Here is a 27,550-nt window from a genome sequence, read left to right as displayed (position 1 = left end):
GCTAGTAGAGATAAAATCCTCTTTTTGATACAGTTTAATTAACTTGGGTTAAAATTAGAGCATTGGACAGCATGTTTCTACAGCAGCTCTTCAGTTTACACTGAAAAATGAAGCCTGAAGTTCTAACACCCTTCAGTATGCAAGATGCATCAGCTCAGCAAATTCAGCCAACTGAAAAATAAAACTAAGTCTTCTCACCACACTTGTTCATGCAAAGGGCAGCAGAATGAGGAGAAAATGGTTCCTTGTTGGCGAGTTTCTGAATGTCCAGGAAAGCAATTTAAAATAATGAGATCAGCTAAAAAAAAGGCTGCTGAAAGCTGTGATGAATAAAATTCATGGCTACACCATTTTGACTATTGAATAACATGGCATGGGAGACTCATCTCACCTAGCTTTTCATGCCTGCATCTGCCAAATAAGGGTAAGACTGACACTATTCTAATGCAAATTCTGATTTCACATTACTTGCACCCAAACTGCCCACAGAATGGAGTCCAGCCTAGTTTAGCTACAGATGTGCACCATGGTTAGGTTAACCAGCATGCAAAGATCAATCAACATGAATTCTGAATTTTCTGTGCAAGGGATCTGCTTGCAAGAGAATACTGCCCAGGGAAAAAAAGCCTAAACAAAAGCCTAACTACCTGAATTTTGCCATGCATTTAAGCAGCTTTGCCCCCTTTGACTTTAGGAAGCTCCCAATTTCACAGAATTTATCTGGCACACACCTGACACTTCTGCAAAATGGGCTGTCTACACTTGTTAGCTTCTTGCAACTTCACTTAAAAGTAACCCTCCACTAAGAATCCTGCACAGCACCAGGCTGGAGTACTCCCTGCCCAGCAGCCCTCAGCTGAATTAAAAGCAGGGAACTCATTTGTTCCACTCATTCAGTAACCCTGTTTTGCCCAAGAGACAGCAGAAAAGAACTGTAAGAATCACTAGACAAGACAACAAGAGCTGGACATAAAGCTAAGGAAAACTAAGAAAAAAAATTAAACTAAAAAGGAAAAAAAAGCTAGCCATAGAATGTGTTTAACTAACAAAGAATCTGTCTTCCATTTAAATCTTTCTCAGAGTAAATAATTTGCAGGAAAATCAGACAAAACATGGAAGAGTTGCTCACTAAGGAAGACCCTGCACTGTCCCTTTAGGGTCCATCTCCCCACTGACAACATATGACTATTGAGCCTTCTAAGCTTACATGTTCTGAAGTACAGCAGGAAACCAGGGACAGGCTAGCACAATGCTTGCTTTGAAGGTACCTATCAACATCTCTAAATGAGGCAGGTGTCCACTGAGAGGAGGGAGAAACACCAGCAAACACAACTGTGCAGCTCTGTAAATGCACATGAGGACATTTTCAGGGACAGCCTTTATTTTGGCACTCTCTAGGTTTTGGCTGCCCAAGTCAAGAACTTAATACTTCCATAAAGGACATTTCTGGGAGAGGGGACACTCACATCTTTTAGTTACCTAAAAATTCCAGTAACTCGGGACTCGTTGCTAGATCCTCATCTTTGGCGATGAATTTCATGATGTCATTGAACATAGCTCTTCGCTCAGAGATGTCAGATTCCCCCACAAAGAGAACTTTTCTAGGCAGGAGTGGCAGAGACACCTGTGGATACCGTGCTGTCAGTCTCTGGTAGAGCTCCTCGATCTCGCTGTACTTCTTGGAAACCTGCAATGAAAATGTATTGTCTGGGCTCATTTCTTTACAGGTGAGACAGGAGCAGCAAAGCAGCAGTGAAACATTAATTGTGGAAGTGGAAAACCATGTATTAGCAAGGAGCTTTACATATGACATAGCAAAAGCCTGTATGTACCCAGCGAATCCTTAAGCATTGTTGCTAGTCTTCTAATTCTGTTATTAAAAATCCACTGCTTAATGGAATTAAAGTTCATTGCCAGAATCCATTTGTCTGACTCATCAGCTAATGAAATACTGGGAAGGTCACTGCTGCAGATACTTTTCTGACAGCAGGAATCCTTGTCCACTGAAAGTGATGCCCAGTCCTGAGAGACAGGAGAGAACAAAAGCCCTGCCTGGTAGGTACATGGTGGAGAAAGCTGCCCATGTCTGTGCACCACTGTCCCACTCCTCACTCCTGGTGGCTTCAGTGCCCTTTGGCTGCTTAGGCCTAAAAAACTGTCACGTTTTCTGCTCTGAAGAGCACATGACAGAAAAACCTAGAGGGCAAAGACCTCAGCTGACCCCTGACTATTCAGTTCATCCATGAGAAAATAAAAATCAACAACTTGGCCATGGCCTAAAAGGTTCTCATACAGGGAGAAGATGCCAGCAGTGAATGGAGTCATTCCTCCTGTGGACAAAGACAGGAAGCCTGAGGAGAAATAAGGCTCAAGATATTACAAGGAAAGCAATAGCTATGGGAATGTTGGTTAGAAAAGGTGTGGCTTTTATGCCACATTAAGTATTGAATTCAGTACCTTAAACCAATACACAAAACCCACACACAAACAAAACACTATCTCTAAGTGATGTTACAGATGCAATGAGGGTGACTTCCCTGCTCTGTGGTGTTGTGAGAGTCTGTCAGAATTTTCCCTCATCTGCCTCACAATCGTCCTTGGGAGACCACTGAAGAGAAGACCCCCTCTGTCCAGAATATCTGGCTCTGAAGGAGAAAAGTCACACGCCACGGGCCCCGAGACCTGAAAGCTCAGTGTTGAGCTATTGTTTTCACAAGTGTGTTTGCTGTATGCTAAGAAGGGGCACCGTGCCCCGTTTGCAACAATAGCAGCTCTGGAAGCTGTCCCACCTCTCGGCCTGGCTGGACTTCTCCTGAGTTTCGGGTGGTCTCCCACAGAAGACCCTCACCTGTTTTACAACCACTGTGACAGACAGACTGAGATGTAAGAAGCTTCTCCACTAAGGACTGAGACATGAAACTCCTAAAAGGCCCCTCTGCTCCTTCCAAGGACTGGGACTGAAACCCCCAGCCTGGGGGAGGTGTGTGGGGAGGCAAGCTGACCGAAGCAAGATGTTTGCCTGCAGGTTGTGACCACTGGAGCAAGAAAACAATGGCTCTCATTTACTGCTGAGGACATAGACTACCTGTTACATCTGTTCCCTATTGTATCTGTTCCCCCCCCTCACCATTTTCACTAATAAAAACCTCTGAATTAGCTAGAGCCTTTGAGATCTCCCCAGCATAGCAGGCAGACCCTTGCCTGGACTGGACCAAAGGACTTCGTCTCTGCATTGGTAGCTATATCCCCTCTCTCTCTCTCTCTCTTTTTCACTCCCTTAATCCCTCTATTGCATTTTTGCTGTGGTTATTTCAATAAAATTGCATTTGATTTGATTATCACTGCAAACCCCCTTGTACGGTGTTAGTTTTTGCACTCTGAGATCATTCCTACAAATCATCAGGTCATCCGTCCACTAGGACGGATCCTGACAGGTGTTATACAGATAATATATTTGTCAAGGCCCTCCATGGATCCATAATCTACCAAACTGTTTCAATTAATACAGAGATAAAAATCTACTCCAAAACCAGTGCTAGTGGAGTGCATAGGGCACAGATACTCTTTTAGGGTCCAGCTCTCATCCTCCTGTAACATGTGTTGCTGAACTCTAGAGGAGTGAATCCTAATACTGCAATATGTGCAGTATTGCACACACTGAGATGGATATAGAAGAAGGAGAGACTCAAGCACACATCTTGGAGAGGAGTAATGCAGAGTTCTCCCAACAACACAGTGATAAAGAAAGTCAACCTAATAAAAAGCACAGAAGGGAAATGAGTTATAGATCAATGCAGAATCCCTACACTGCATCTATACAGGCACACTAAACAGCATCAGGCATATTCCCAGCCACTGGAACCTGAGAGCACCTACTAGAAATCTCATTTACAGTGTCTACTGGAACCTGACAATGTCTGGCACAGTTCCTACACTCGGGGCAGCTGCCATGCTCCCAGATAACTCTTCAGCCCAAAATCTGGCCCAGTGGAGAGACCCCAGAGCAGCCAGTTTGGGCACTGATGCCCACTGCAGATGGTAAGGAAGTTTAATGCTGTGCACGCAGCCAGACTGTGTGAGCTGCCCTCCAGGCCAGGGAACAGGCCCTGGCAGTAACAGGCACACCTCAGCCAGTTCACTGATTCAGATGTGGGCACAAAGAGCAATAACCACCTCAGCTTCACGCTTCCCTGCCTTTCACAGTAATTATCAACCTAGCCAGATGATTTGGAAAAGCATTTGCATTTCAGCTGTACAATGTTCACTGTGGGTTCAGTGCCCAGGCACAAAAGGCAAGCAGCTTTGTAACAAAGATCTGAAACACAACACCCAACCTGAGTCGACAGGGGAATGAAAACCAAGAATTTTAGACTTGTCTTGTGAAAGTAACAAAGGTAAAGTGTGCGTAACACTGTGCTCCACATGCCAGATCTGAAATGATATCCAGCAACCAGGCACTAAAGTGAGGGCAATAGAGATGTTCCAGAACATCACAATCTTCTCTCTGAAAGATCCCCCAAAGAGAGAGGGGAAAGCAATTCCAGAGCTTCTGAACTGCTGTACATTTTTAATTTGCTAGGTCCCAGTAGCACTCTGAGCAGGGTACAACGCCTGAGCCCCTCCCAAAAATACTATGTAAGCACAAATGTAAGGGCAGTAAGGAATTCACTGGGGCTCTTTCAAAAAAAAAAAACATCATTACCCTCCATCCAGGAAAAAAAATTAAGCCTGATTTGCAAAAAACATTTAACATCTAATTAATTTCAATAATAACTACCAAATTAATTTCTGAAAGCATTACAAGACAGCAGCCAATCAAGATTATGCCAAAACAGTTTTTTAAAAATACTCCAACACTGAACTGAGATACACAAACTTATTTCTTTCCCCGCTTAATTTTCATTCCTCCTCTATCAAAGTCTGTAAATTATTCATAAATCTCAATTTATGTCTAATTACACCACTGCACCTAAAGCAAACGCACACCCTCGCATCCCATCGCTAATTGCGCCTTTGTGGATCTGCGTGAGCTTTGAACAACAACGCCGGGAACGCGCAGGCGACACGGAATAGCAAGTGTGACAGCACTGTCCCCAAAGCATACTAATGTGCTTCCCAGAGCCCGCAGCACAGCGTGCCGGCGCGTGGATATCCTGCGGTGCCGGGATGCCCTCTGCTGGAACAGCCGGCCGTACCAGAGAGTGTCAGCCCCGCAGAACAGAGGTGTCAACCCTCTAGAAAACCCTGCTGACCAGCGAGGTGTCAGCCCTCTGCTGGAACACCCAGCTGTACCAGAGAGGTGTCAGCCCTGCAGAACACCCTGCTGACCAGAGAGGTGTCAGCCCTCCAGCCAGAACCATTCCCCACTTACCCAAGCCCAGCGCTGGCCCCTGCCAGCCAGGCTCCTCGCCCACTGTCCCTGTGCCTCCAGCCCCTCACTCAGCTCTGCTGCCAGGTTCACCTGGGGTTTGCTGCTGGAAATGCAGTGGCGTAAAGCTGGCTGAGCCCAGCAGCCCCAGACTGGTGTGCTGAGAATCACCAAACAGTTTGGGTTAGAAGGGACCCTAAAGATCATACTGTTCAATATGGGAGGGACACCTTCCCCTGGACCAGGCTGCTCAGAGCCCCATCCACCCTGGCCTTGAATAGTTCCAGGGACGGGGCAGCCACAGCTTCTCTGGGCAACCTATGCCAGTGGCTCAGCACCCTCACAGTCAAGAGTTTTTCCTCACATCTAATCTAAACCTTCCCTTCTTCAGCTTAAGGCCATTGCCCCTTGTCCCCCTTCCAGGCCCTTGTAACCAGTCCCTCTCCTGCTTTCTTACAGCCCCTGCATGTACTGGAAGGAATCCAGTGCCACCCTGGAGCCTTCTCCAGGCTGAACAGGCTCTCCCCTCCCTGTGTCCTCACTGTCCCAGTTCTATGACCACTTCTGTAACCTTCCTCTGGATCTGCTCCAACAGGTCCATGTCTTTCCTGTACCTGGGACCCCAGAGCTGGATGCAGCAGCCCAGAGGCCTTACACAAGTGCCAGACAGGTTCCACACAGTGCATTTTTTCAAGCAAATCCCAGACATGATGCAGACCATTTCTCACATCTTTCCAGTTAGAAAGCACTGCTGCTGCCTCAATTCTGGACCCTTTCAATTTGACATCCTGTGTTAGTCTTCCAGGAGAAAGGTGTATCAGCATGTAACAAAATTAAATCTTGCCTTTCCTGGTTATCACTTACAGTGCTTTGAAAATCCTTGATGGATCCTATGGCCCAAAATGTCAGGACAGAAAATAAGCCCTGCTCTAAACCCCATTTTACCAATCCTATTAAGTAAACAAAGTTTGACTTGATTAATATTCAAATATTTTTCTTCTGGTGCCTATAATTCTTCCAGGTGTTGATCCTGCAGTTATCCTCTCCCCTTCCATGTCTCTAACTGAGCTCTGTGAACACTGTGGAGCTAAACCCCACCACCTGTAAGTCAGCCTGAATGCACACACTTCAAGGAGTTCTGTCAAGGCACAATATCAAAGGCTCAATCTGCTTCACTTCAAAAGAGTTAATCATGCAAATACAGCAAAGCATGTGCACATTTGCCAGGTCAAGACCTTATTTGCCTGTAACAATTCACATCCAACACAGAACTTAAAAGACAGACAGGCATAGGTTGAATGGTTTTTTTTTCCCCACTGGGAACAAATAAATAAGTTGAATGTGATCAAGTATAGCTAGAAGGTTAACAAAACCACCATGAAGTTCAAAGTGAAAGTCTGAAGTTTGCTATTAATCCTTCAAATCTCATGCATGTGCCTTGCCCCCCTCTTCCCAAGGGCCTCACACAGGAAAGTACACACCGAAATGGCTGCGGGATATGAGCCTGGCACTCGCAGTTGTGTGCAGAATTTGATCCCATTCAGTATTAATGCTATTTAATGCCTCCTTTCCCTTCAAAGCTCCTTTTACTGCCCCATTTGTGACCTCAAACTTGTCTTCATATGCTTTATATCTACTGCAAAGATTTCAACAAAATGGAGATCTCAGAGCTAACTGGAGCCCTCTGCCAGCCAGAGCACACCAACAAAGAGCATGCTTGATTTTACAGTATTTCATGAAAACCAGGGCTACAGTGACTTTCTTCTTATAAAGCCCACATCTTAACACTGTCAGAAAAGGGAGATCCAGCATCTCTGTCCTTTTAAACAACCACTAGCTTTGGGTACAGGAATCAAAAACACCCCTTCTCCCAGGCACCACAACCCAAGCTTTTGCTTGGAAACTCCCAATTCAAGCCATACCAGAATTAATGTTGCTTGGTGACCCCGTGGGTGTGCATTATAGTAGATTTTAATTACATGACCACATGCTGTTCTCCTCATCTGTTTTGCCCAGCAGAAGAGCAAGAACTCTGATATTTCTTTTTAATCAGCATGAATCCTTAGTGGCTCCTGAACCTATTGCTACACTGAGCATGAATTTTTTCCCCTCTTCTCACATCACAGAAGCCATAAGGTGAAGGAATTTTTCTTCACAACATACATGTACAGTCAGGAAAATGCAACTCCAATGCACAGATTTTGAGGCCCAAAAAAAAAAAAAAGGGCCAACATATGCAAAAAGGCAATGATGAAAACATATAAATGAATACACACCCACGTATTCATACACTCTCTCATTTTAGGAGAGGAAGACAGTTCTATAGTAAATGCCTCCCTAAATTGTGCTATGCCTGTCAAACACCAGTAGTTATTTGTTCAGCTTTGAAAAGGAAAAAACTTGACTAACAAATAACTTGTACAGAAGAATCAAACTGGATGCAGATATAAAGAGAAGGCACTAAAGGCTGGGTGGATTTTTAATAAGGCTGGGAAGAGAGAAGTTAATTGCTAAAAGAGCTAAGGTGTGGCTAGAAGAAATGCCTTTAAGAAAAGCAAAGCCTTTTATTTTTATCACAGAAAATGGCAAATCTACAGGCAATAATTAAATATCACCTTGGTAGCAGTACCAAAGAGAAAACCAATTTCCCTCTTACGATAGTACAAGAGTATTCTGACCTTTGAAAGAAATGCAACTGACTTTTCCTTTAATTACCAAATATAACCTTAAGGTTATGCAGTTCTAAAACCCATTTGCTTATTTTACAATTAGCATTTTTTTAAAATTAAAAAATCCCTCCACTTTCTAATAATTTAGAATGTCATACAGAAGTGAATTTCTTATTCTGTTAATTCTTCACAGACATTTGAATTAGAGATGCCACAATGCTGATTTTGCATAGTCCTGTTAAGGCTGGGGAATAGGGCACTCTGGATTGTCTAGCCCCACAGTAAAGGCCTCACAGGTCAGATCTGAAGTCTCTTTCTGATGTTCATCTGGGTTTTGCCATCCCCTTAACACATCTCTTAGATCTTGACAGGATGAGAGGACAGAGCCTCAAGCTGTGCCAGGGGAGGTCCAGGTTGGATATCAGAAATAATTTCTTGGAAATGGTCATTAAACATTGGAATGGACTACCCAGGGAAGTGCTGGAGTTACTATTCCTGGAGGTGTTCAAGAAGCATCTGGACATGGCACTTGGTGCTCTAGCGTAGTTGACAAGGTGGTGATCCGTCAAAAGCTGGATCAAGGATCTTAAAGGCTGTTTCCCACCCAAATGATCCTAGGATTCCATCCTGGAGACCACAGCCAGCTTAGAGGATGCTTCTGCCTTGCTCACCAGCCTTTCCCAGGGAAAAGAGGAGCTGCTGGAGCCACTGGTCCCACTAACTAGCACTCGCTGAGCGTGGTGCAGGCCCCAAGGGCAGGGCGGGAGCAGCCGCTCCTCTGAGGCCTCAGGGACAGCAACAGGGCAAGGAGGAGCCACAAAACACAGAGCTGGCTCCCCAGCTGGCCAAAACAGAGACAATCCAAAAATCAGCATCCAGAGACAAGGAAAATCCTGCCACACCTGCCTGCCTTCTCTAAACTACGTGTCACCTCAGCGCCGTGACACTGACTCCTTCCTCCAATTTGGCAGTTTCAAAAAAAGAAAAAAAAAAGATGTCTCCTCTCCCATTCTGCTCCAGAACAGGCACATAGTAGTTTCTTCTTCCTTCTTCAGATGTCTCATCTCACTCTGGTTTGTGATACAAATTTGATGTGCTAGATCTGCTGCTCCTCAGGTACCACCTCTCTTACACTTCCCTGCAACTCTGGGGAAGGGTCACAGCTCTTGCTCGTGCTGCTCCAGCATCCAGCAGAACAGGGCACTGCGCAGACACTCTGGGTGCAACCTGCCTTCCCCAGCAGCCACAGGACTGGCACTCCTCTCCAGGTTGAGCCATCTGCCTACATGCATAAGGTATCTCAGCTCCCATGACAGTCATTGTAAAATAACATTTTGGTGAAATGTGACTGAAGCTCAACTTGCCTGAACACAGGCAGCCAGTAGAACCTTGCATGTTGCATGTATTCTCCTGGCTGTTTCAGGGCAGTGCCAATGCCTTTACGTCCTCTGTCACTCCTGCCAGCTCTGTGCACACACCTACAGTAATTTAGGGCTTCTCAAATGGTGCATTTATGTTATGCAAAGTGGGTTCCCCCACCCCACAGAGCTCAGCTACAGCCTTTTCAACAGCACTGCAGTGATGGGGATGGGAGTTTAGGAAACCAAACACAGACATCTGCAGACTGTTCTGCCCAGAAAAAGGCATCCCATGCTATCTGAGATGCTCTGGGGTATCCAAAGGGCTCGTGTGCAGCAGGCTAATACCACAAAAGATCTACAGGAAACCCACAATTTCTGAAGGCCAGGTGGAAAATGCCAGGGCACCCCCAAGTGCACAGTGATTTGTGTGCAACCCTACTGACCCTCACACATTTCAGCCTGGAGTTGAAGCCCCTCACTGCAGCTGTCTACAATGTAGATACTTTCCCTTTATGGTCAAAGAAGAGAGACATTTCCAGAGGATGAGTCACATCACTCCCCTCCTCCCCACTGACCATATAAGCACGGACAGACTCAGATTAAAATATCCAACTTCCAGAGAGATAAGTTACGACAGGTGAATGCCTCTGTTCCCTCCAGTAATACACACAGACAAGACTCATCGGAATGAATCGATGGAAAGCATCCATCCTCAACCTCCCAGCTCACAGTTTTAAATTACTCTCACACAACAAACTATATAATATATCACATTTAGTCAGCTGAAAAAAATGTAACTGATGAGATAAATGTTATTCTCGTCAGGCTCCACCAGTTATCTTCTTCATCAAGAATGAAATGTCAGGAGACCTCACCAGAGGAGAAATCAGGAAGGTTCATTTCACTTGAGAAGAGCAACTGAGTGCTGAAAATCCTCCCAGAGAGACATGGGAACAGACAACCCCAGCAAGCAGAGGGACTGCAGTACAAAGTCTGTTTCTCCTCTTCACAGACAAGCTGATTTTATCAACTTGTTCTGAAATGACACAAAATGAAGTTAGGTGACGACAGTCCGGTTTAACACCTCAGGTGTAGCCAGATTCTTTCTTCCACAGAGCTTTGTGGAAAAATTACATAATATAAGCAGGCACTGCTGCATGAAAAAAAGCAACTGCACATCCCTGTCTCTTATCTGCCCCTATCTGGCCCTTCCCTGCCCTAAAACAAACTATAATGATACTGTCCAAGTCACAGGCTCAAGGAATAGGTGTAAATCAGTACTGAATAACAAGCCCATTTTTAGCCAGGAGCAGCTCCTCAGCTGACGTTATGGAATAGCCACATAACACTGGCACACAAAAGGAAACACTGCAGGAGTGAGAACAAACAGTCAGGGATGAGCAAGGTGAGCAGAACAGACTCCTATGCCAGCATCACTGCTTTTACCATGGTTATATATAGCACAAGGTGTGGAATAAATGCAGGAGATCTCATTTGTTGTAAAGCATTTCTTTACAACACTGCCAGATATTTATCTGCAAATCAGACTGTTTAAACAGGCTTTTATCAGCTATCTTCCATGAAGTGTGAGTTACACTAAAGGGTCATGGTCTACAAGGTAACCACACACTCACATCACTCTGACATTACAGTTATTGCCAAAACATCTGAAAAGAGCAGATGGTCACAGCATGCAACAAGGTGTGTCCCCTTATGGTCAATGGACAGAGAAATGCACTTCTTGGGAGTGCTTCAGCAAGCAGCTAAAGAAGATCAAACAGAACACCCTAAATGCACCTTTTCCCATCAGAAGAAAACCCTAAATGCACCTTTTCCCATCAGCGTGACAGACAGTCCCAGGGGCAACAGCTTAAGTGGATGTGCACATGCCATAGATGAGATTAATTTCACCTGGTTTAAGTCATGTGCTGTGCTTTCAAACCTTTACTCTGCAGGTACAGTGAAAAAGACAATCCAGCTAAATAATGTTTTATACGGACGCTTCCTTGTAAACCTCTCTTAGGAAGGATTTTAAAATCTGTGTCCAGGTAATAGACCCATTCAAATGAGCTATTATATATTTATTTCATGTTTGCCTAAAAAGTCTTGTACTGATACATATATTAGAGAAACTAATTTGTAGCAGAACTTACAAAAAGTTTAATTGGTTTCTATTTGTTGATCCATAATGAAAAATGCCTTAAAGGCAACAACAGCCATCATCACTTTTAGCTCCTGGAATAAAAAGTTCAATTACTGTGTGGATAATGTAATATGCAAAATGGAATAGGAATTGCAGAAATGGTACAGACAGTGTTGTCCTACCAAGGACCTTGACCTGGAGAGGCTGGGATTGATGATGAAGCATCTGCCACATCATGACAGAAATAACCAAAGCTGGTTAAGAAAGTGATCACTAACACAGGTCTGATGAAATATTTACCATAAACTGAACCACATCTTCAGGCTTGTGCTTTGCTGATTTGAAGGCAGCCAGTCGGGTAACGACGACAATGTGATACTCGACATGGCCAGACATCATCTTCCCACGGATTTCCTGGTATTCCGGCACGGACAAATCCAGCCCCGTGTGTGTATTCTGAATTGGCCTAGGGGAGAAAATACACAGAATTCAGGCACTGGCACAAAGATTTTTAGCTGTCCCTCTCTCAGTTACAAGCCCAAGAAAATCAATGCAAAAGCTCTCACTGGAACAGGACATCACACAGACCCTGCCCTCAACACCTCCTACTCTGTAACAAGACTAACTGGGACATGGCCTGTTTCCTATATTCCATCCCAAAGCACCTGCCAGGAGCCACTGCAGGCAGCATACCAGGAACACAACATTTCTGTGAAGAGATGTGGATTCATTCAGAATGGGAGAATGGGACTTCACTTGCAGGAGCTCAAAGTGCTCTCAGCCCAGTATGGCAGGTGAGAAGATCCAAAGATCTCTCGTCAGGTTTATTTTGAGACAAAGGTCTGTTCATAGTGACTCATGCTGAGCCCTACCCACCTCTCCTTTATCTAAAGACATTCCCAGAAATGACAGAGACAACAACTGAAAGGTGCCATGAAAGAAAGAAGGAGCTCCCTGGAGCACAGAACAACTTGAGGTTTGTGAAGAGCCAACCAGGGAAATGGATTAAAGCCAGAATACAAAGGAAGTGCTGGAGCAGACTGATGGGCCAAATGCAGTTTCCACTTGTGAAGGTCTTTGAGGAAAACTACCTGTCCTTTCATACCCAGTTAAAGTAGACAACCACAGCATTAACCTCTGAGAGCTGCCAGCAGTCATAACCACCCATGGCTCCTCCTGGAGGAAAATGCAACAGGGGAGCTGCTGCTGCAGTTTAATCAATGCATTTTTTTTTCCTCCTGACCGCTTCAGATCCACAGAACTGTGGTGCCACCCTCCCCCTGGAGCACCACCTGAAAATATTTATAACACGTTTTTCAAGAGGAATGCCAGGTCATATTAGAGTGCTCACATGTCAAGAGTAAGACCAAGCAGTTGCTGTTGGAGCATTGATCGGTACATTTAATGAAATAAACAGTCTGGTTCAACAGCCTGAAAACCAAAACTGATCAAAGATCCCTTCCCCAAAGTTACCCCATGCCAAGCCACAGACCACTTGCTGTCGCTGGGTATGCTGCCAGAATCAGAAGTTCACTGTCTGCAGCACTGAATATCCTCTGAACACATCTCTGAGTACATTCTTCCTATGTGTGAGTGAATGTTTTTTAGAGAAATCAGAAGGGACCACTTAAAAGAAAACTAAACTAGCATTATTAAACATTTTTTCTGCCTTTTTAAACTTTAACCACGAGGATTATCAAGTTCCATCTTCCCTGGATTTCGTACAGACTGCAGAGCTCTTGTGGAATTCTCAACCTCTTCCTTCAGGAAGTTTAGGAATCATTAACACAAGTGCCCTTTCACCTAAGGATACACAACGCATTGAACTTAATATACACTTTCAAGAGGTTTAAACAATCTAGGTTCAAACAATCTTTCAAAAGATTCCTCTCATCATGTCAAAACTTGATCAGTTCTTATGAAACTTGAGCTTCCCCAAGAAGACAATCTCTGAATCTCTAATCCAAAGCTCGAATAAAAAGCCTTTTAAAGAGAATATCTTGAGAGCTCCTGATAAATAGGATAACAATAAACAAGGACCCAGACTGTTTTGTACCCAATCCTCTTTGCAAGCCATATTTAAAGAATTAGGGCTTTAACAACAGCTCTACCATCTCCAGTGTTTTGATGATGCTGTTCTGTCTGCTCTGATTCTGTTCCCATGCTCTGGCAGTCAAGGACTTCACTCTACACATCCAGACAAGTTCTGTTCTCAGTTACAGGTGGTTGGCTCTAAAACACAGAACCAGTAGTGCCCATGTGTGAATACACAGGTGCCTGGCTTTCACACAGCAGCCTGTGGGACCTGGGAGTAACAACCATCAGCTGGAACTCTGCCTCTTTCAGCAGCAGCCAAAATGCTGACTCTAAGGGCACCTGCCAGTAACATCAGCTGGATCTGGACTTTTTTAGAATATACCTGCAGCAGAGGATATGCTCTTAGAAGAGACTTACAGCTCACAGAAGCCCTAAACACTATTAAGGTCACCAAAGGACTTTGCCCACTCTGGCAGACTGAACAATGAAGCAACTCCTCATGTGCAACCACCAATGCCTCCACCCCAAATCTGCCCCTGTGAGTTCCTGGAAATATGAACAGTAAATTAAGCCACATGATGGGGATTTGAGATAAGATAAAGAGAGTACTATTGTCCAAGTTATCTCAAGCTTAAGGAGAGGTAAACAAGAGCGGGGGAGAAGAGTGTAACACTGCAAGGAGTCCATGGAGAAGGCCAGCCTAGAACTGTGCTGAAGGTCAGCTCTGGATTGCAGGAAACCATAGTCCAATGACTCCAAAGAAGAGACACACTGAGCACAGGACATTCACACTCTGAGGCCTGAGGGTACTTATCCCTTCTGATGGGGCATAACAGGCTCAACTACACAGGACTGAGAGGCAGCTACCATGTCTTAAAAGGTGTCATAAACCAGAAAAGTCACCCAAAGCACCCCTAGATTTATTTCTGGGTCTTTCCATCAGAGGATTGTACATGATTCAGAGTGTAGCAAAAGACAGTGCAAAACTCCACCCTGAAGGGGACGTGCCTGGGCATACCTATTTATACCTGAATGTATAAATAACCCATCCCATTAAACTGTATGTTTTGTGGGACCCCTACCACCAAAAAGGGCGAAGAAGGACCAACAAAACAATGCTGGATCCGCAAGGCTAGTGATTATCTTTCTACTTAATTGTTCTCTCTCTGCCTTTCCCCCCATCCTGCATCTTTGTCTCCACACATTTCACTTAATAAAATCTGCATTATTGATTTTTAGCATATGATCTCATTTGCACATTAATTTGGGTAGAAGTATCTCTCTCTAATAATCACAATAATCAGATCTTAACAGCCCTCCAGATGTGCAGGCACTCAGGTTGTGACTGCAGCTATGGCAGCCAAAAGGTCTGCAATGACACCCAGGGAAGTGTGTGATTACCAGTCCTTGAAAGGATGTGTGGATGTGGCGCCTGGGAACAGGGTTTAGTGTGGACCTGGCAGTGCTAGGTTAATGCTTGGAGCTGATGATCTTAAAGGTCTTTTCCGTCTCAAATAGGTCTGTGATTCTACTTCTGTTAACACAGAGTATAAATGACTAATTAACCTGCTTTTCACCTCTAATAGAAATAAAAGGAGTAATGACCAGTGAACCATCCTCAATGGCATTTAGCAACCATGTACAGATGTTCTGAGATGACACTATGACAACTTCACTGTAAGAGCTGCTGCATCAGAGAGTTCTGAAACTGCAATGAAGTTAGTAAGTACTTTATCGATACCCAGGGTTTTTCTTTTAAAGTTGTTAGAAGTCTGTGCTAAAATGTCATGGAAAATTATTAGAGGGAGGGGGAATAGCTAAATTTTTGTTTGTTTGCTTTAGGCCTTATGATCATTTTTATTATTATCTCCTACAGGAAACCCAACCCTATTATCTTCTACAGCAATGGGATTTCTTTGTAAATATAAAACTGATTCTAAACAAACAGAAACCAGCAGGGAGGCTGAGACAAACAGAGCATACTATCCAAAGTGCTCTTTAGTTCTTGTAATGCCTTCAAAATAAGCAGCCCTAATGTTTTAACTAATTAAATACTGTTATTGTTATTCAAACAGAATCAGTACCTGCAAACCCCAAGACAGAATATAGTTTCACTGCATCTTTCACATTAAATCAATTATTTTTGCACTTGTATCTTAAAAAAAAAAAAAAAAGCAGCAAATGGAGAAAACTGGTTGTTTAACTTGGACACACAGGTTTATTGCTTCTACGCTTTATTTGAATCTAGCTTATCTCCAGTTTACACTTCTGTCTACAAAACAGAGTTCACCAGAGACGTGGGCACACAGATAACCATCCTAACAGGAATCACTTCACCCAAATACAAGGAGACCATTCATACCAGCAGCACTGCTGTGAATCAGAGCATTGCACAATCAGACCATGCAGGACTGGCCCAGAACAGAGGAAGTGCAGACTACAAAGGTCAGCTGAACTGAGCAGCTTCCACAGCTCATGGAAGAGCTGGGTGCTCACTCCTGGATTTTTGATTTGCATATAATCATTTAATTGTATTTTAATTAATCTGCTTTCTGTGCTGAAAGGCCAACATGGGGGATAGCTAATAGGCACCTCCAGAAAGAAAGTAAAACAGGAGATGCAAGTGCTGTGGACCAGAGAAACATTTATTCCAGCATCTGTATGGCCAGGACAGCAGAGTCTGTGCTTCCTGCCTTGATAAACTCAGCCCTGCCAGCAGCACCCAGCTCCAAAAACCTCTCTCCAGAGGGGACCAAATTGTGACCTCCCTGGTCATCACAGAAGGAGAAAAAAAAAATGTACAACTAGTTTTATTTATTAGGTGAAGGGAAAGTACTCACCAAATAGTTTATTTCTCTGTCTGGTCTAATTACAAGTATACAGATTTTATAGGCTCCCCAGAGAAGTGATCACAGCACCAAGCCTGACAGGGTTCAAGAAGTGTTTGGACAATGCTCTCAGGCACATGGTGTGATCCTCAGGATGTCCTGAACCGAGCCAGGAGTTGGACTCCATGATCCAACTCAGCATTGTCTGTGATTCCATGATTTATATTACCACAGCAACTAGGAATCCTATTCCCAAAACAAGTATGTGGGGAAAAAGAGTGGAAAAGGTCACAACTATACAGCTATTTCACCTCAGAAGCTAGAAAGTATGTCCACTTGCTAAAGTCTTAATCCCACACATGCATATGTACCCAATTTTATCACTGAAAGCATTGCAATTTCAGTGGGACAGTTTGCAAGTGGGTCTTTCAATCGAACAACTGTAAAATTAATCTAGGTGTTCCAATTTCCATTTCCAAGGTTAAACTTAATATAAAGTCAGTCCTACAAAACATCTGTTAGTCACATTAGATACATTTGAAGGTTCAAGGCCACTGCTTCAAGGAAAGTCCATCACTGATACAACCAAATATTTAAATATTAAAATAATGACTTTGAAGTTAAATCGACTGAAATACTCATTATTTATGTCCTAGGAGGTAAGAACCTTGCTGAATCAACACTTCTGCTTCTCACGTCTCATCTGACAGGAAACTGCTTTCATGTGGTCTCAAATATCTCAGAGATTAAAAAAAAAAAAAAGAGAGAGAAAGAGATCCATCAATTTCCCTATAAAAGATTGCCACCAGCATTTTCTTCTTGAGGTATTTCTCATCAGGATTTCTTTACCACACCTAGGAAGAAACAGGGTTTAACACTTAACGCAAAGGAGAAGAGCGCCCCTGCACCACGCAGGGGCAGCTTCCAGGAGGTGGGAAAGGAGAATAAACTCTTTTTCTGCCCGTCCCTGGGCTGCCGGCCAGCGGGGACACGGGGAGGGGATACAGGGCACAGCAGCGGGCACGGGCACCAGCCAAAGCACTGTGACACCGCCGCACACCGCAGGATAAATTCTTACTCCTGCCCACCCATCTCCAAACACTGACGAGGAAAAGATGTGTCCGGACAGCACCCAAAGCTGCGCCGGAGCGGACAGCAAAGGAGGCGGAGCGGTCACCAGAGGAGAAGGAGGGCACACAGGACGGGCCAGGGATCCCCCCGGCTGTGGAATGCAGGAAAACTGGTGAACATCTGACGTGCCCCGGGGCAAACCCACACAGCAGCACCCGGCTTCCTCTCAGCCTCCGCCGCTCCTTCCTTTGCTTCCCCTTCCCTTTCTCCTTGCCCGCACCCCCCCGGGCTGCCCCGCCGAGGCCGCAGCGGGCGCGGGGCGCTGCCCGGCCCGGCCCCTCACAGTACCTGCTGGTGGCCAGCACGGCCGGCGCCGCGCCGCGCTGCTCCATGGCCGCGGGAGGAGGTCCCGCCTCTCTTCCCGGGGCCGGACCCGCCGTCCTGCCGGATGTCAGGCGCCGCCGGCTCCGGTGCAAAACCAGCGGGGGGAAGAAAACGTCCGGCACGGGGAGGAAAAGAGAAACGCGGCTCGTAGTCGGCAGGATTCGAACCTGCGCGGGGAGACCCCAATGGATTTCTAGTCCATCGCCTTAACCACTCGGCCACGACTACACCGACGGGCTGGAGTGCTGCCGCGTGAGCCCCACTAACTTATCCCGCAAGTCCTCCCGGACCCAAACTTCCCGCAGCTGCCCCCAAACTCCGGTGAATCCCCGGTGCTTCTCTTCCTCCTCACGGGAAACAGCTCGCACGCACTCCCGCTGACACAGTGGGGTCGGCGCTGCATCCCGAGGCACGGCCACCCCCGCAGCCCGGCCACACGCCTCGGAGCGGCTGCGTGTTCCCAAGATTATTTTGGGAAAGAGGGAAGCAGCCAGTCCTTGTGCTGCCTCTGGGGCACCCGCGGCTCGGCTGGGCTGCCCGGGTTTGTTTGCGGGCTGCTGGGCATACCTGGGCCCTTGGGTATCCCGAGGCCTCTCTGCGCTGCCGGGCACGGCTCCTGCAGGAAGAAAGGCTTGGGAAAAAAAGCTTCGCAGCGGGCACAGCTTTGTGGAACACGGAATTACAAGTTGTTATGGTTGGAAAAGACCTCTAAGATCATAGGATCTGATCGTTTACCCATTCACCATGTTCACCACTAAACCATAACCCGAAGTGCTGCAGCCACATGTTTATTTGAACACTTCCAGAGACAGCAATTTCACAACTTCCCCGAACAGCCTATCCCAATGCCTGACCACCCTTTCAGTGTAGAATTTTTTCTCCTAATACTAATTTAAACCTCTTTAGGTGCAACACGAGGCTCTGTCTTCATCGGTCACTTGTTACTTGGGAGAAGAGACCCCCGCCTGGCTGCATCCTCCTTTCAGGTGGTTGTAGAGAGTGATGAGGTTCCCCCCTGAGCCTCCTTTTCTCCAGGTTAAAGACCACCAGCTCCCTCAGCTGCTCCTCATCACATTTGTGCTCCAGACCCTTCTCACCAGCTCTGCTGTCCTTCTCTGGACAGGCAAAAACCACAGCCAGGGAATATTATAAAAGTGATAAAAAACAGATGCTGACACTGCATCTGTGCAACCAGCCTCCAAACAGGCTCAGCACCTCAACTGGGTATGCAGCAGTGTCCCCAGAGAGGAGCAGCCCTTGAAAGAGGACCTAGTGAGTAGAGTGAGACTTTTCACCCTGGAGGAGTTTGGGAGTGATGGAAATGTCAAAATCAAGAGTGATCCAAAGTGGCAGACACAAAACAATCTTTTGATGCTTGTGGTGAAACAAGAAATCTGGAACATGAGACCTATGAGTCAAAAGAAAAGGGAGACTTCATAGGTGGGGTTCCTTCCTAAATCCCCATTGTTTTCTCTCCCTGCCACTACAAACCTTTCGTTAAGCAGAGTGTAGACACCACCACCCAGCTGCAGCCTTTCTGGCATAGGAGCTGCAGTTTCCAGAAATACTGCAAGTCACCAGAAAGTGCTTTTGGAACATTAATTGTTCTCATGTGGCCTCTGAAGGGTTAAAAAGCCCTGGGGTTGAGCTCCTGAAAGCTTATAATGAATAGCTTTATGGCTAAACAAATTGCTTCTCTAATGGCATTTTTATTCCCATTTGACTTCCTGGATAATGCAATTTATCCAGATAGTAACAAGGAGTAAGCAGCTGGCAGTTTGCTATCTGAGACAGCAAAAATAGAGCAGGACCTGAGCCCACGAGCTCCCACTGAAGCTTGTCATGCTCACTGAGCAGTGTCCTTCCAGATGTTGCCAAGTGCCTCTGAAGAGGCTTCAAAAGCTAGGGATTTTCTCCCTAAACAGAAGTGTCTGCTTGGCCCTGGTGAGCTGCCACTCTCTGTCCTGGAGAGGCTGTGTATGCTGTGTCTGTGCACTCATAGAGAAATCTGAGCACTGCCTGTTTACCTGATTTCCTAACAAGTCTTGTCATACATGGCACTTTTATAACTCCACAGCCCATATCATCATAACATATGAATAAAACAAGTGCCCCAGTGGTGCTAACCTCTGAAGTTGTGGAAATAATCAGCTGATTTTCCCATAAGGTTAGGGCAGGGTCTTTGTTCAGATGGCAACTGTGAAGAGTGAACCTCTGCATCAAAGGTGGACACAGATCAAACCTGTCAGTAGAAAACTAACATGCCAATAGAGCTATCTGCAGGAGCTAAGCATCAATTTTCCTCTTTGAAAAGCAAGCTCCCAGAATACTCGAAGTTTGATTCCCATGTTGCTTTGGATGCTACACAGAAAATTTCTTCCACTTAACCAATTTTTTTACTCAATTATCCACTGGAAACCCACAGGGGAAAGCCTATGGGAGAAAGTGTTGTCATTATATTACAAGGGTTCTATTATCATTACATTACAAAGACCCCATATTGCTAGAGTTCCATACCTCCTTGATGTTTCTTGTAGGCAGCTCCTCCAGGCCCTGACTCTCCCTTGCCCTCACAGCAGCAACTGACTCCAGTTCCCCTCAGCCAACCAATCCACTCTTTTATAACACTCTGCTGATTGGCTGCAGCTGCGGCCTGTTAACATCAGGCCTGCTCCGAATCCTTTGTAATTGGCTCAGCTGCAACTCTTTAGGGGGTAAGATTACATTCTATACTTTCTTTATTTATTATAGTCTATCCCCCTACAAGTATGTCCAAAGAATTTGAGGACCAATATTAATAATAATCATCGCTTATAAACTTACATTTTCCTACCTACTACCTGGGTTACCCTCAGCTTTTTCTTTCTCTTTCGTGGTCCCTTCTCCCTCAGTTAAATTTTCTATGAACAAAGGAAAGATAAAGAAACTCTGAAGTTTCAGGACTATTTTATTTGGGATTTATGGCTTTTTTCCCTGCCTCTTAGCTCTGCAGTATTGACTGGTATGGTATGTTGCTTAACTTATTTTTATCCATTCTTTTTCTGGTTTTTTCCGCTTTCTTTTCATACCCTCAACAAACTCAATCAGCATATTCATGCAGTCTGTATTTACTAGCCTAATTTATGCATAGCCTCTGTAGCAAAACTATTAATTAATTTGCATAGAATGACTGCCTAAATAGAAATGCACGTTATTTTACTGCAGGTATGTGTGGTACTGTACTAGACCCTCTGTGTTTTCTGCATAAATGAGGCAAGGCCAAAGATGACTGCTCCAAGTGAGAGAAGATACTCCAAGAAAAGGTAAGTCCGATTTCTGTGAAAAACTTCTAGAAAGTGAAGAAAGAGTGGGAGACAAGCAGTTAAGCACAATAGGAGGTTGAAGGAGGTTTTTGTTGTCTTCCAGATGTCTGAGCATTAGGAAGTGTCCTTGTAAGAGGAACTCATGCTGAAAATGGTATTGTCCAGGAAGGCTAAGATATCTCTCCCAACACAGAGGTGATGGAGAAGCCAGGTTTTAAACAAAGAGTTTTTGGGGAGAGCATATAACCTCTTTAACTAGAGGTGTTGCTGTTTCATGAGTCAAGTGTCTGTTTCTGGTTTTACTACCACCACCATAAAAAAATCTTTTAGCTGTCATTTCACAGAATCAAAAGGAAAATGAGTTATTCTTAGAACTCAAAACTCAGATACCTACTATAAGTAAATCCCAACTGCACTACAATATCCTTATAAATGTAATGATTTTGGGACACCTTTTGAACATTTGGGTTCAGCAGTATGGTTCTGCTGGTCTGGGAATCCCTACTACATAACTATTTTATGGCTTGTGTCCTGAGCTGACTTTTTGATAACCTTGGATTTTCACACTGACATAGTCTAGGTCTCCACTTTACCCAGTTGCTTATCACTTTGTGCTATGAAACAAGAATATTTTCCCTCAGAGCTGCTATGTCCAGCACTGGTAGGGCTTTCAGAGCAAAGGGCTCCTGAGGCTCAGCAGCAGCTGGGAAATGAGTTTATATAATTTTCCCCCACTTCTTTCTTCCCTTCCACGACCAATATTTCTACTCTCCTTCCACAGTACCTCTCCTCTTCTCACTGCTGACTACACACAAGAGCAGGAACTGCAGGTGTTTCCTTCAACACAAGGAAAAGCACTGAAAAAGAGTGGAAAAGGGGTGGAGGTAGTTCTTGTGCTTGTGAGTCAGCCCTTCCCAGGTGAGGTGGGCATTGCTTGCCACCCTGCACTGCTCTCTCATCACACCTCTGCCCTGAAGTGTCACAGATCAGGGACACCTGGCTTTGAGCCCCCCTCCCAAATCCTGCTCCCAGACGCTTGGCACAGGCCCATGGTGTGTGGGTATTACAGTCCCAATGCTCAGACATTCAGCTGAGAGTGTTTAGGCTCAGGGACAACAGCACATCAGTTTTGTTCGCCTCTGATCCGTTTTCTGTCCACTAGAGAGCACTCAAATACCACCAATGGACACGGGATGGGCACTGGTGCTGACTGCAGGCCCCAGCTGTGTCTCAACGGGCTGGTTTTGCATGCAGCAAAGTTAATTTGCTTCATAGCATCTGCTAAACCGTGGCACTCCCCCTTTGGGAGCCCACTGCCCACCCCTATTGGGCACCATTCACTCACACACACAATCCCACCAGCTCCAGGGTCACCCTCAGCTCATGCTCACAACCAGGTACACTGGGATTTTCTACAGAGCTAAAGTCAGTCAGAGATGTGTTTGCAGTTAGGACTGATGTCTGTATTTACTTTTGATACACAAATAGTTCACTTTCACTGACACACTGCCCAGAGGGGTTTGCTCAGCCACCAGCCTCAGCATGGATGAAGGTGGACCTAGTGGTGTGAAAAAGGGGAATAATCACCACCTGTGCTCAAGAACTGCTCACCAGCCATCTCCAGCAGGCACTGAGGTCCCACAAAGGGTTAAAGCAAGGAAGAAAAACCTCTCAGAGCCTGTTAGAATATTGACTGATTTGTGGCTGGGGTCTGTTCATTCTGTTCAATGTGAATGGACTGCAGCCCTGCAGTTTAATCCCTCTCTGTTCTTCACAGGGGCACAGGGAGATGAAGGGTCTCCATCAGGGTCAAGGTGTGACCCCATGAACTCATCCCAGGGTCATGTCTGTCTCCTGTACACTGAGCAGGGACCAGCTCCTGCAGCACTGCATCCTTGCCTGGGTGTGATTCTTGGCAGCTCATGGATTTGCTTTTCATCTCCTCAAAGCAGCAGGAGAACAACAGTGGGTTTATAAGCCCAGAGGAAATTGTCCACCAACTTTTGAATCCCTGGCAGAGGACTCTAGCTGTAATCATGGCAGGATGAGGGGAAATCAGAGCCCTGCTTAGGGTATAGTAAATAAAATGTGGGGGAAAAAGCAAGGGCAAATGAACATATTTAAAAACAAAATAAATCAGCTATGGAAACACAATTTAAAAGCTGAACATGGAATTTTTTTCCAGCCTTGATTTGGGAGAGATGCAATATAATTTCATTACTGAAAAAGGCTGTGCTAAGAGTCCAGTGAGATGATCACTCACTTATCACTCCTAACACTATTTGTTTTCAGATGACAATTACAAAACCCAGATGTGAACCACTAGGAGATTTTATATTAGGACTGGGCTTCTCAGTGAGTTTCAAAGGTAGCCAAAATGGTAGATTTAAAGTTCATTCTTGTTATATAATGTGGTAAGGTTGTTGATAGCCTGTCATGGCAGTCTTTTAATCTACACACCTCCTAAACTCAGTATAGATTTATTCTGGAGAGAAAGGAACAGAGTTATAGAGCTGTTATTCATTATGCCTCATGCTTTCCTCCCTGCTTTAAACATTTAACCTGTAATATGATGAGCCACATGTCAGGAATAATCTAGTATAAACCATAGGTAATCCCTGCTGAAAGATAAGCCTGGCTCTTGACCTGCTGCAGCCCTGGAATTAAAATTCCGCCTCTCTTAAATTTGGGGGTACTAGGTAAATCATGGATCAGTTTCATGGTAGCCAGTGAGGAAGAAAAGATGAGATTTCCTGGTTTCCCTCAGTTTAATAAAACCAAACCCTAAAATGCAGAAAGTTGTCTCTATTATTCAAAAACCACATCTACAGTAGAGAGATACAGTGATTTTAATTTTTTTTTCCCCCAAAGAAACCATAGGTTTTGGGTAGTTAAGTCTTTACATAGCAGCAATGGAAAGTATTTCCCCAGTCCAGGAAAAGTGAAGGAACAGTCAATAACTGCACAAGTTTCCACCTAAATATGTTGCCAAGATTTTCAAGTCTGTCTTCACCACACACCTGACCGAAGCCCAAGGATTTTAACATCACTTCCCTCACTCCCACCAAATAAGCTCTGGAGGTGTTTATGTTTGTGCTAAGTTATTTAGGTGGAGATGAGCAAGAGCCCAAGGGCTGCTTGGTTTTGGTGTTGGCTCCTGGTTGCTCATTACCGTGTGAAAGTGTGGAAGTGACTCCCTGGATGCAGATTCCTGACTGTGTAAGGAAGTGTAAAGGCTGAGAGTGATGGAGACCCAGGCTTCTCTGCTGGACTGCCCACCAGGGCACAGTGTGAACCATCCTGGTTAGAGCTAGCCAGGCTTTGTTCCTGGATTTCCTTTTAAAATTAGGAAACCTTTCAGGGTCATTGTTGGAACAATTCCTCCATTTTTATGAGTGATTCTGGACCTGACTGAAATTCTCCCAAAAGGAAAAATTTCAACTTTCGGAATTAGCAAGCAAAACAAAAAGGGCTGGGAGGTGAAGGGGTGTTAGTATGCTATTCTTCAGCACCTCTTCCTAAAAAGGTGTGTGCCATTGCTCTGTCTGTTGCTCCCTGTATCTGCCAGTCTCTGTGGCTGCTCCCCACTGAAAAACACTGCAGTGACTCAATGACCCATTTTAACCAAGCACAACACAGGAGGGAATGGCTGGACAAATTTCAGCTCCTCCAACCACTGTAAAAACCTGGCAGCTCAGTAGGTGAGAGGCCAGGATTTGTGTCCCTCTAAGGGAAAAGCTGAGGCATAAACTCAGCAGATACCTGTTTGATTTGGCTCACCAGCCACTTCTCATATACCTCCAATGTGATGGAAATAAAATGTAAGTACAATGCAGGCTTTTTGGTAAACTGAGTCACATTGGTTCTGCTACATTTTTTTCAATCCAAGATAACTAGTTTGGCAGATGCCATGAGAGCCATTTCAATGGCCCAACCTTTTCTAGGTGACAGCAACCCAGGATAGAGTGACTCAGTTGTCCAGAGAGATCTGCAAGATGCCTCTGTCTCAAAGCACCATCAGTACAACCCATCTCATCAACCAGCATTCATACACAGCTGGAGTAGGAAGGTGAACATCTTTCCAGGGCATTGCTGTTTCTTTCAGGAGCTGAACTTAGCCCACAGATACTTTACAACAAGCATTTTGAGTCAGATGCTCTGATGCTTACCTAGAAATTGGCTAACAGATTCTGGGTTTCCACAGGTCATGGACATGGATATTTACATTCATGGTTTTTTAATTAAGATATTTGTGGCTGCAATTGTAAAGGTGTTATGAAGCAGTAACTACTTGCTTATCTAGTGTCACACAGGGAGATTATTCTTGCTTTAAATTAGATTTTGACCTGCACAGCATCTTGCTCTGTGCTGATCTGGTAGACTAGCTTTGTAGTCAATAGACAAAAGGAAAAATTCTGATCCAAAGAGTGGCACAGCTGATGTGTGTCTAACAAATCTCATGTTGTAGATCAAGTGAAATGAATCTATCCTAAATACTTCTTTATCACACTCCTCCAAAACAGTGAACACTGAAGTGGCACTATATGGGTGTTGGAGATTTTAGAGAAGTGGGTGATTGTGCTTCAGAACGACAGAGGGAAAAATGTCCCCAGAAAGAGCTGTAGCCTTTTAGGGTACAATGGTGTAGCAAACATTTTGGATATTTTTCTCATGAGTCAAGTTTTCAGTTTTCTCTAGTGCAAGAAGCAACCGCCACCTGGTGAGAGAAACAATCATCCTGAGGAGAATGGAAATGAAGTCTCCTTGGGAGAGCACATTGTTCAAGCTGGTCCTACAACCAGCTGTTTTTATTCCTTGTTCATACGATGGAGCCTAAGCTGGAATCAGTCACTGGGGCATTCAAAGCTACAATTACAAAACCAGAATGGTAATTGCTACCTGAGCATTGCACAGTCAGGGGAAGCGGTCTGGGCAGTGCTGAACTGGGAAGTAAAAAGGGAAATGCAGGAATTGAAAAAAAAAGGCTGTTTGCATGGAAGGTGCTCTTCCTTTCTGACGCTCCACCGGGAACATCCATTCCAATCCTGTGCAAGGTTGTAAATACAACTTTGGTATTTCCTCAGTCCTTTTCCCAAGCTGCCCACAAGAGCAGTCAGGGACTTGTTGCAAAAGAGAGGGAAAAACTAAGGTGGGAAGGAGTGTGGCTGCCCCAGGGACCCAGCTAGCCCTGGCTGAGCTCCCTTCCCAAGGCAGTGTTCTTCACTGCTCTTGCTGCCACCTTCTGAGCTCCCCACCAAATACCATGGACCCAGACCTTTCTTCCAACAAGCAAAGCCACTGTTTCTTGGCTGGCTAAGGTGCAGCCTAGCCATGCTGGAATAAGCTTTTGAAGGAATGAAGGCAGGGCCACAGACAATCCTGACAATGACCTAGGTTTTCTATACACAAGCCTGTCAGGTGCCCCACCCTGATCTCCAGGGTGTCCAGTCTTTCATTTACACAATAAAACTAATAATGCCAGGGAGCTAGCTCAGCATTGTCACAGAGTTATGAGGGTCTCTGGTGTGTTTTTGGACTCAGACCCTGATGAAGAGTTCCTGGGGCAGGCTGGGGACCTTTCTCAGCTGACAGCTTGTACATGACCATCAGCCTTGGAGATGATGGGAGTTTATCCATGTGGACATAGGCTGATCCACAGCACGTGACCCTGGTACCAATGAGTGTTCCTACCAACATTTCATGTACATGTATAGATGTGGCCCAAGTGGCTACCTCTACTTGCACAATTATGTCTGCCTGAAGAGCTCATGAGCTTTTATATTCATAACCTGTCTTATAAATATTGCATCCACAAGCCAGTACTGTACAGAGGAAAAAACTGTGGAGAAGATTCAGAGGAAAAAGCTGCAGAGAAGATTCAGATCTGGGTTCATTTGCAGTTTCCACATTGGTAATTAATCAAGGCCCAGGACAACCTTTATCCTCATGCCTTTGACTCTTATAAAAACTGTCAGCCAAGACTGAATCTGCATGCAGGGTGAGGCCTACAGAAAGGACAGAGGCAGTATTTAGCATCTCCTTGTTCCAAGTGTGAAGTGGTTAGCAAAACAGCAGCTGCCCTCCCAACAATCAAATAATTTAATTTCATTCAGGACTCAGTCATATTAAGTATTTTGAGCTGTACTTTTCTTCTGGACACAGATGAAGGAGCCCAGAATGGCATATTTTGACTTACTAACCTTGAGATCAATGTGTGAATCACAGAAATAAGCAGAGCTCCCTGTACACTGCTGAAGTGACCCACACAGAGTGCTGTGCTCTTCAAGGATTTCTTTAGTACCAGAAAGTCCCATTTTATTTTTTTCCTAAAAAATTACTAAATTCTGATGATCTTTTTAAAAGGTCACGTGCTCAGGTGCTAAAATA

At 44.9% G+C, this 27,550-nt stretch overlaps 1 protein-coding gene and 1 non-coding gene across 3 annotated transcripts in view; both read right to left on the bottom strand.

The window, feature by feature from the left end:
* HS1BP3 (HCLS1 binding protein 3) overlaps window positions 1-17,884 on the bottom strand; it is a 56,792-nt gene extending 38,908 nt beyond the window's left edge. For both annotated transcript variants that reach the window (XM_054279907.1, XM_054279909.1), the window contains exons 1-3: window positions 17,826-17,884; window positions 11,842-12,007; window positions 1,480-1,687 (exon numbers count right to left, since the gene is read on the bottom strand). In XM_054279907.1, the coding sequence (XP_054135882.1) occupies window positions 1,480-1,687; window positions 11,842-12,007; window positions 17,826-17,869 (418 nt within the window). In that variant the 5' untranslated portion in view covers window positions 17,870-17,884. The remainder of the gene's footprint in view (window positions 1-1,479; window positions 1,688-11,841; window positions 12,008-17,825) is intronic.
* Window positions 17,885-18,007: 123 nt separating this feature from the next.
* TRNAS-AGA (transfer RNA serine (anticodon AGA)) lies at window positions 18,008-18,089 on the bottom strand. The gene has a single exon. It is a non-coding gene; the product is annotated as a tRNA-Ser (tRNA).
* Window positions 18,090-27,550: the final 9,461 nt, after the last annotated feature.

This window comes from Melozone crissalis, unplaced genomic scaffold (assembly GCF_028551555.1).
Source record: "Melozone crissalis strain CALT ecotype California unplaced genomic scaffold, PUWL_Pcris_2 ptg000027l_1, whole genome shotgun sequence".
NCBI classification, from domain to species: Eukaryota; Metazoa; Chordata; class Aves; order Passeriformes; family Passerellidae; genus Melozone; species Melozone crissalis.
This window is presented reverse-complemented; position numbering and strand designations above follow the sequence as displayed.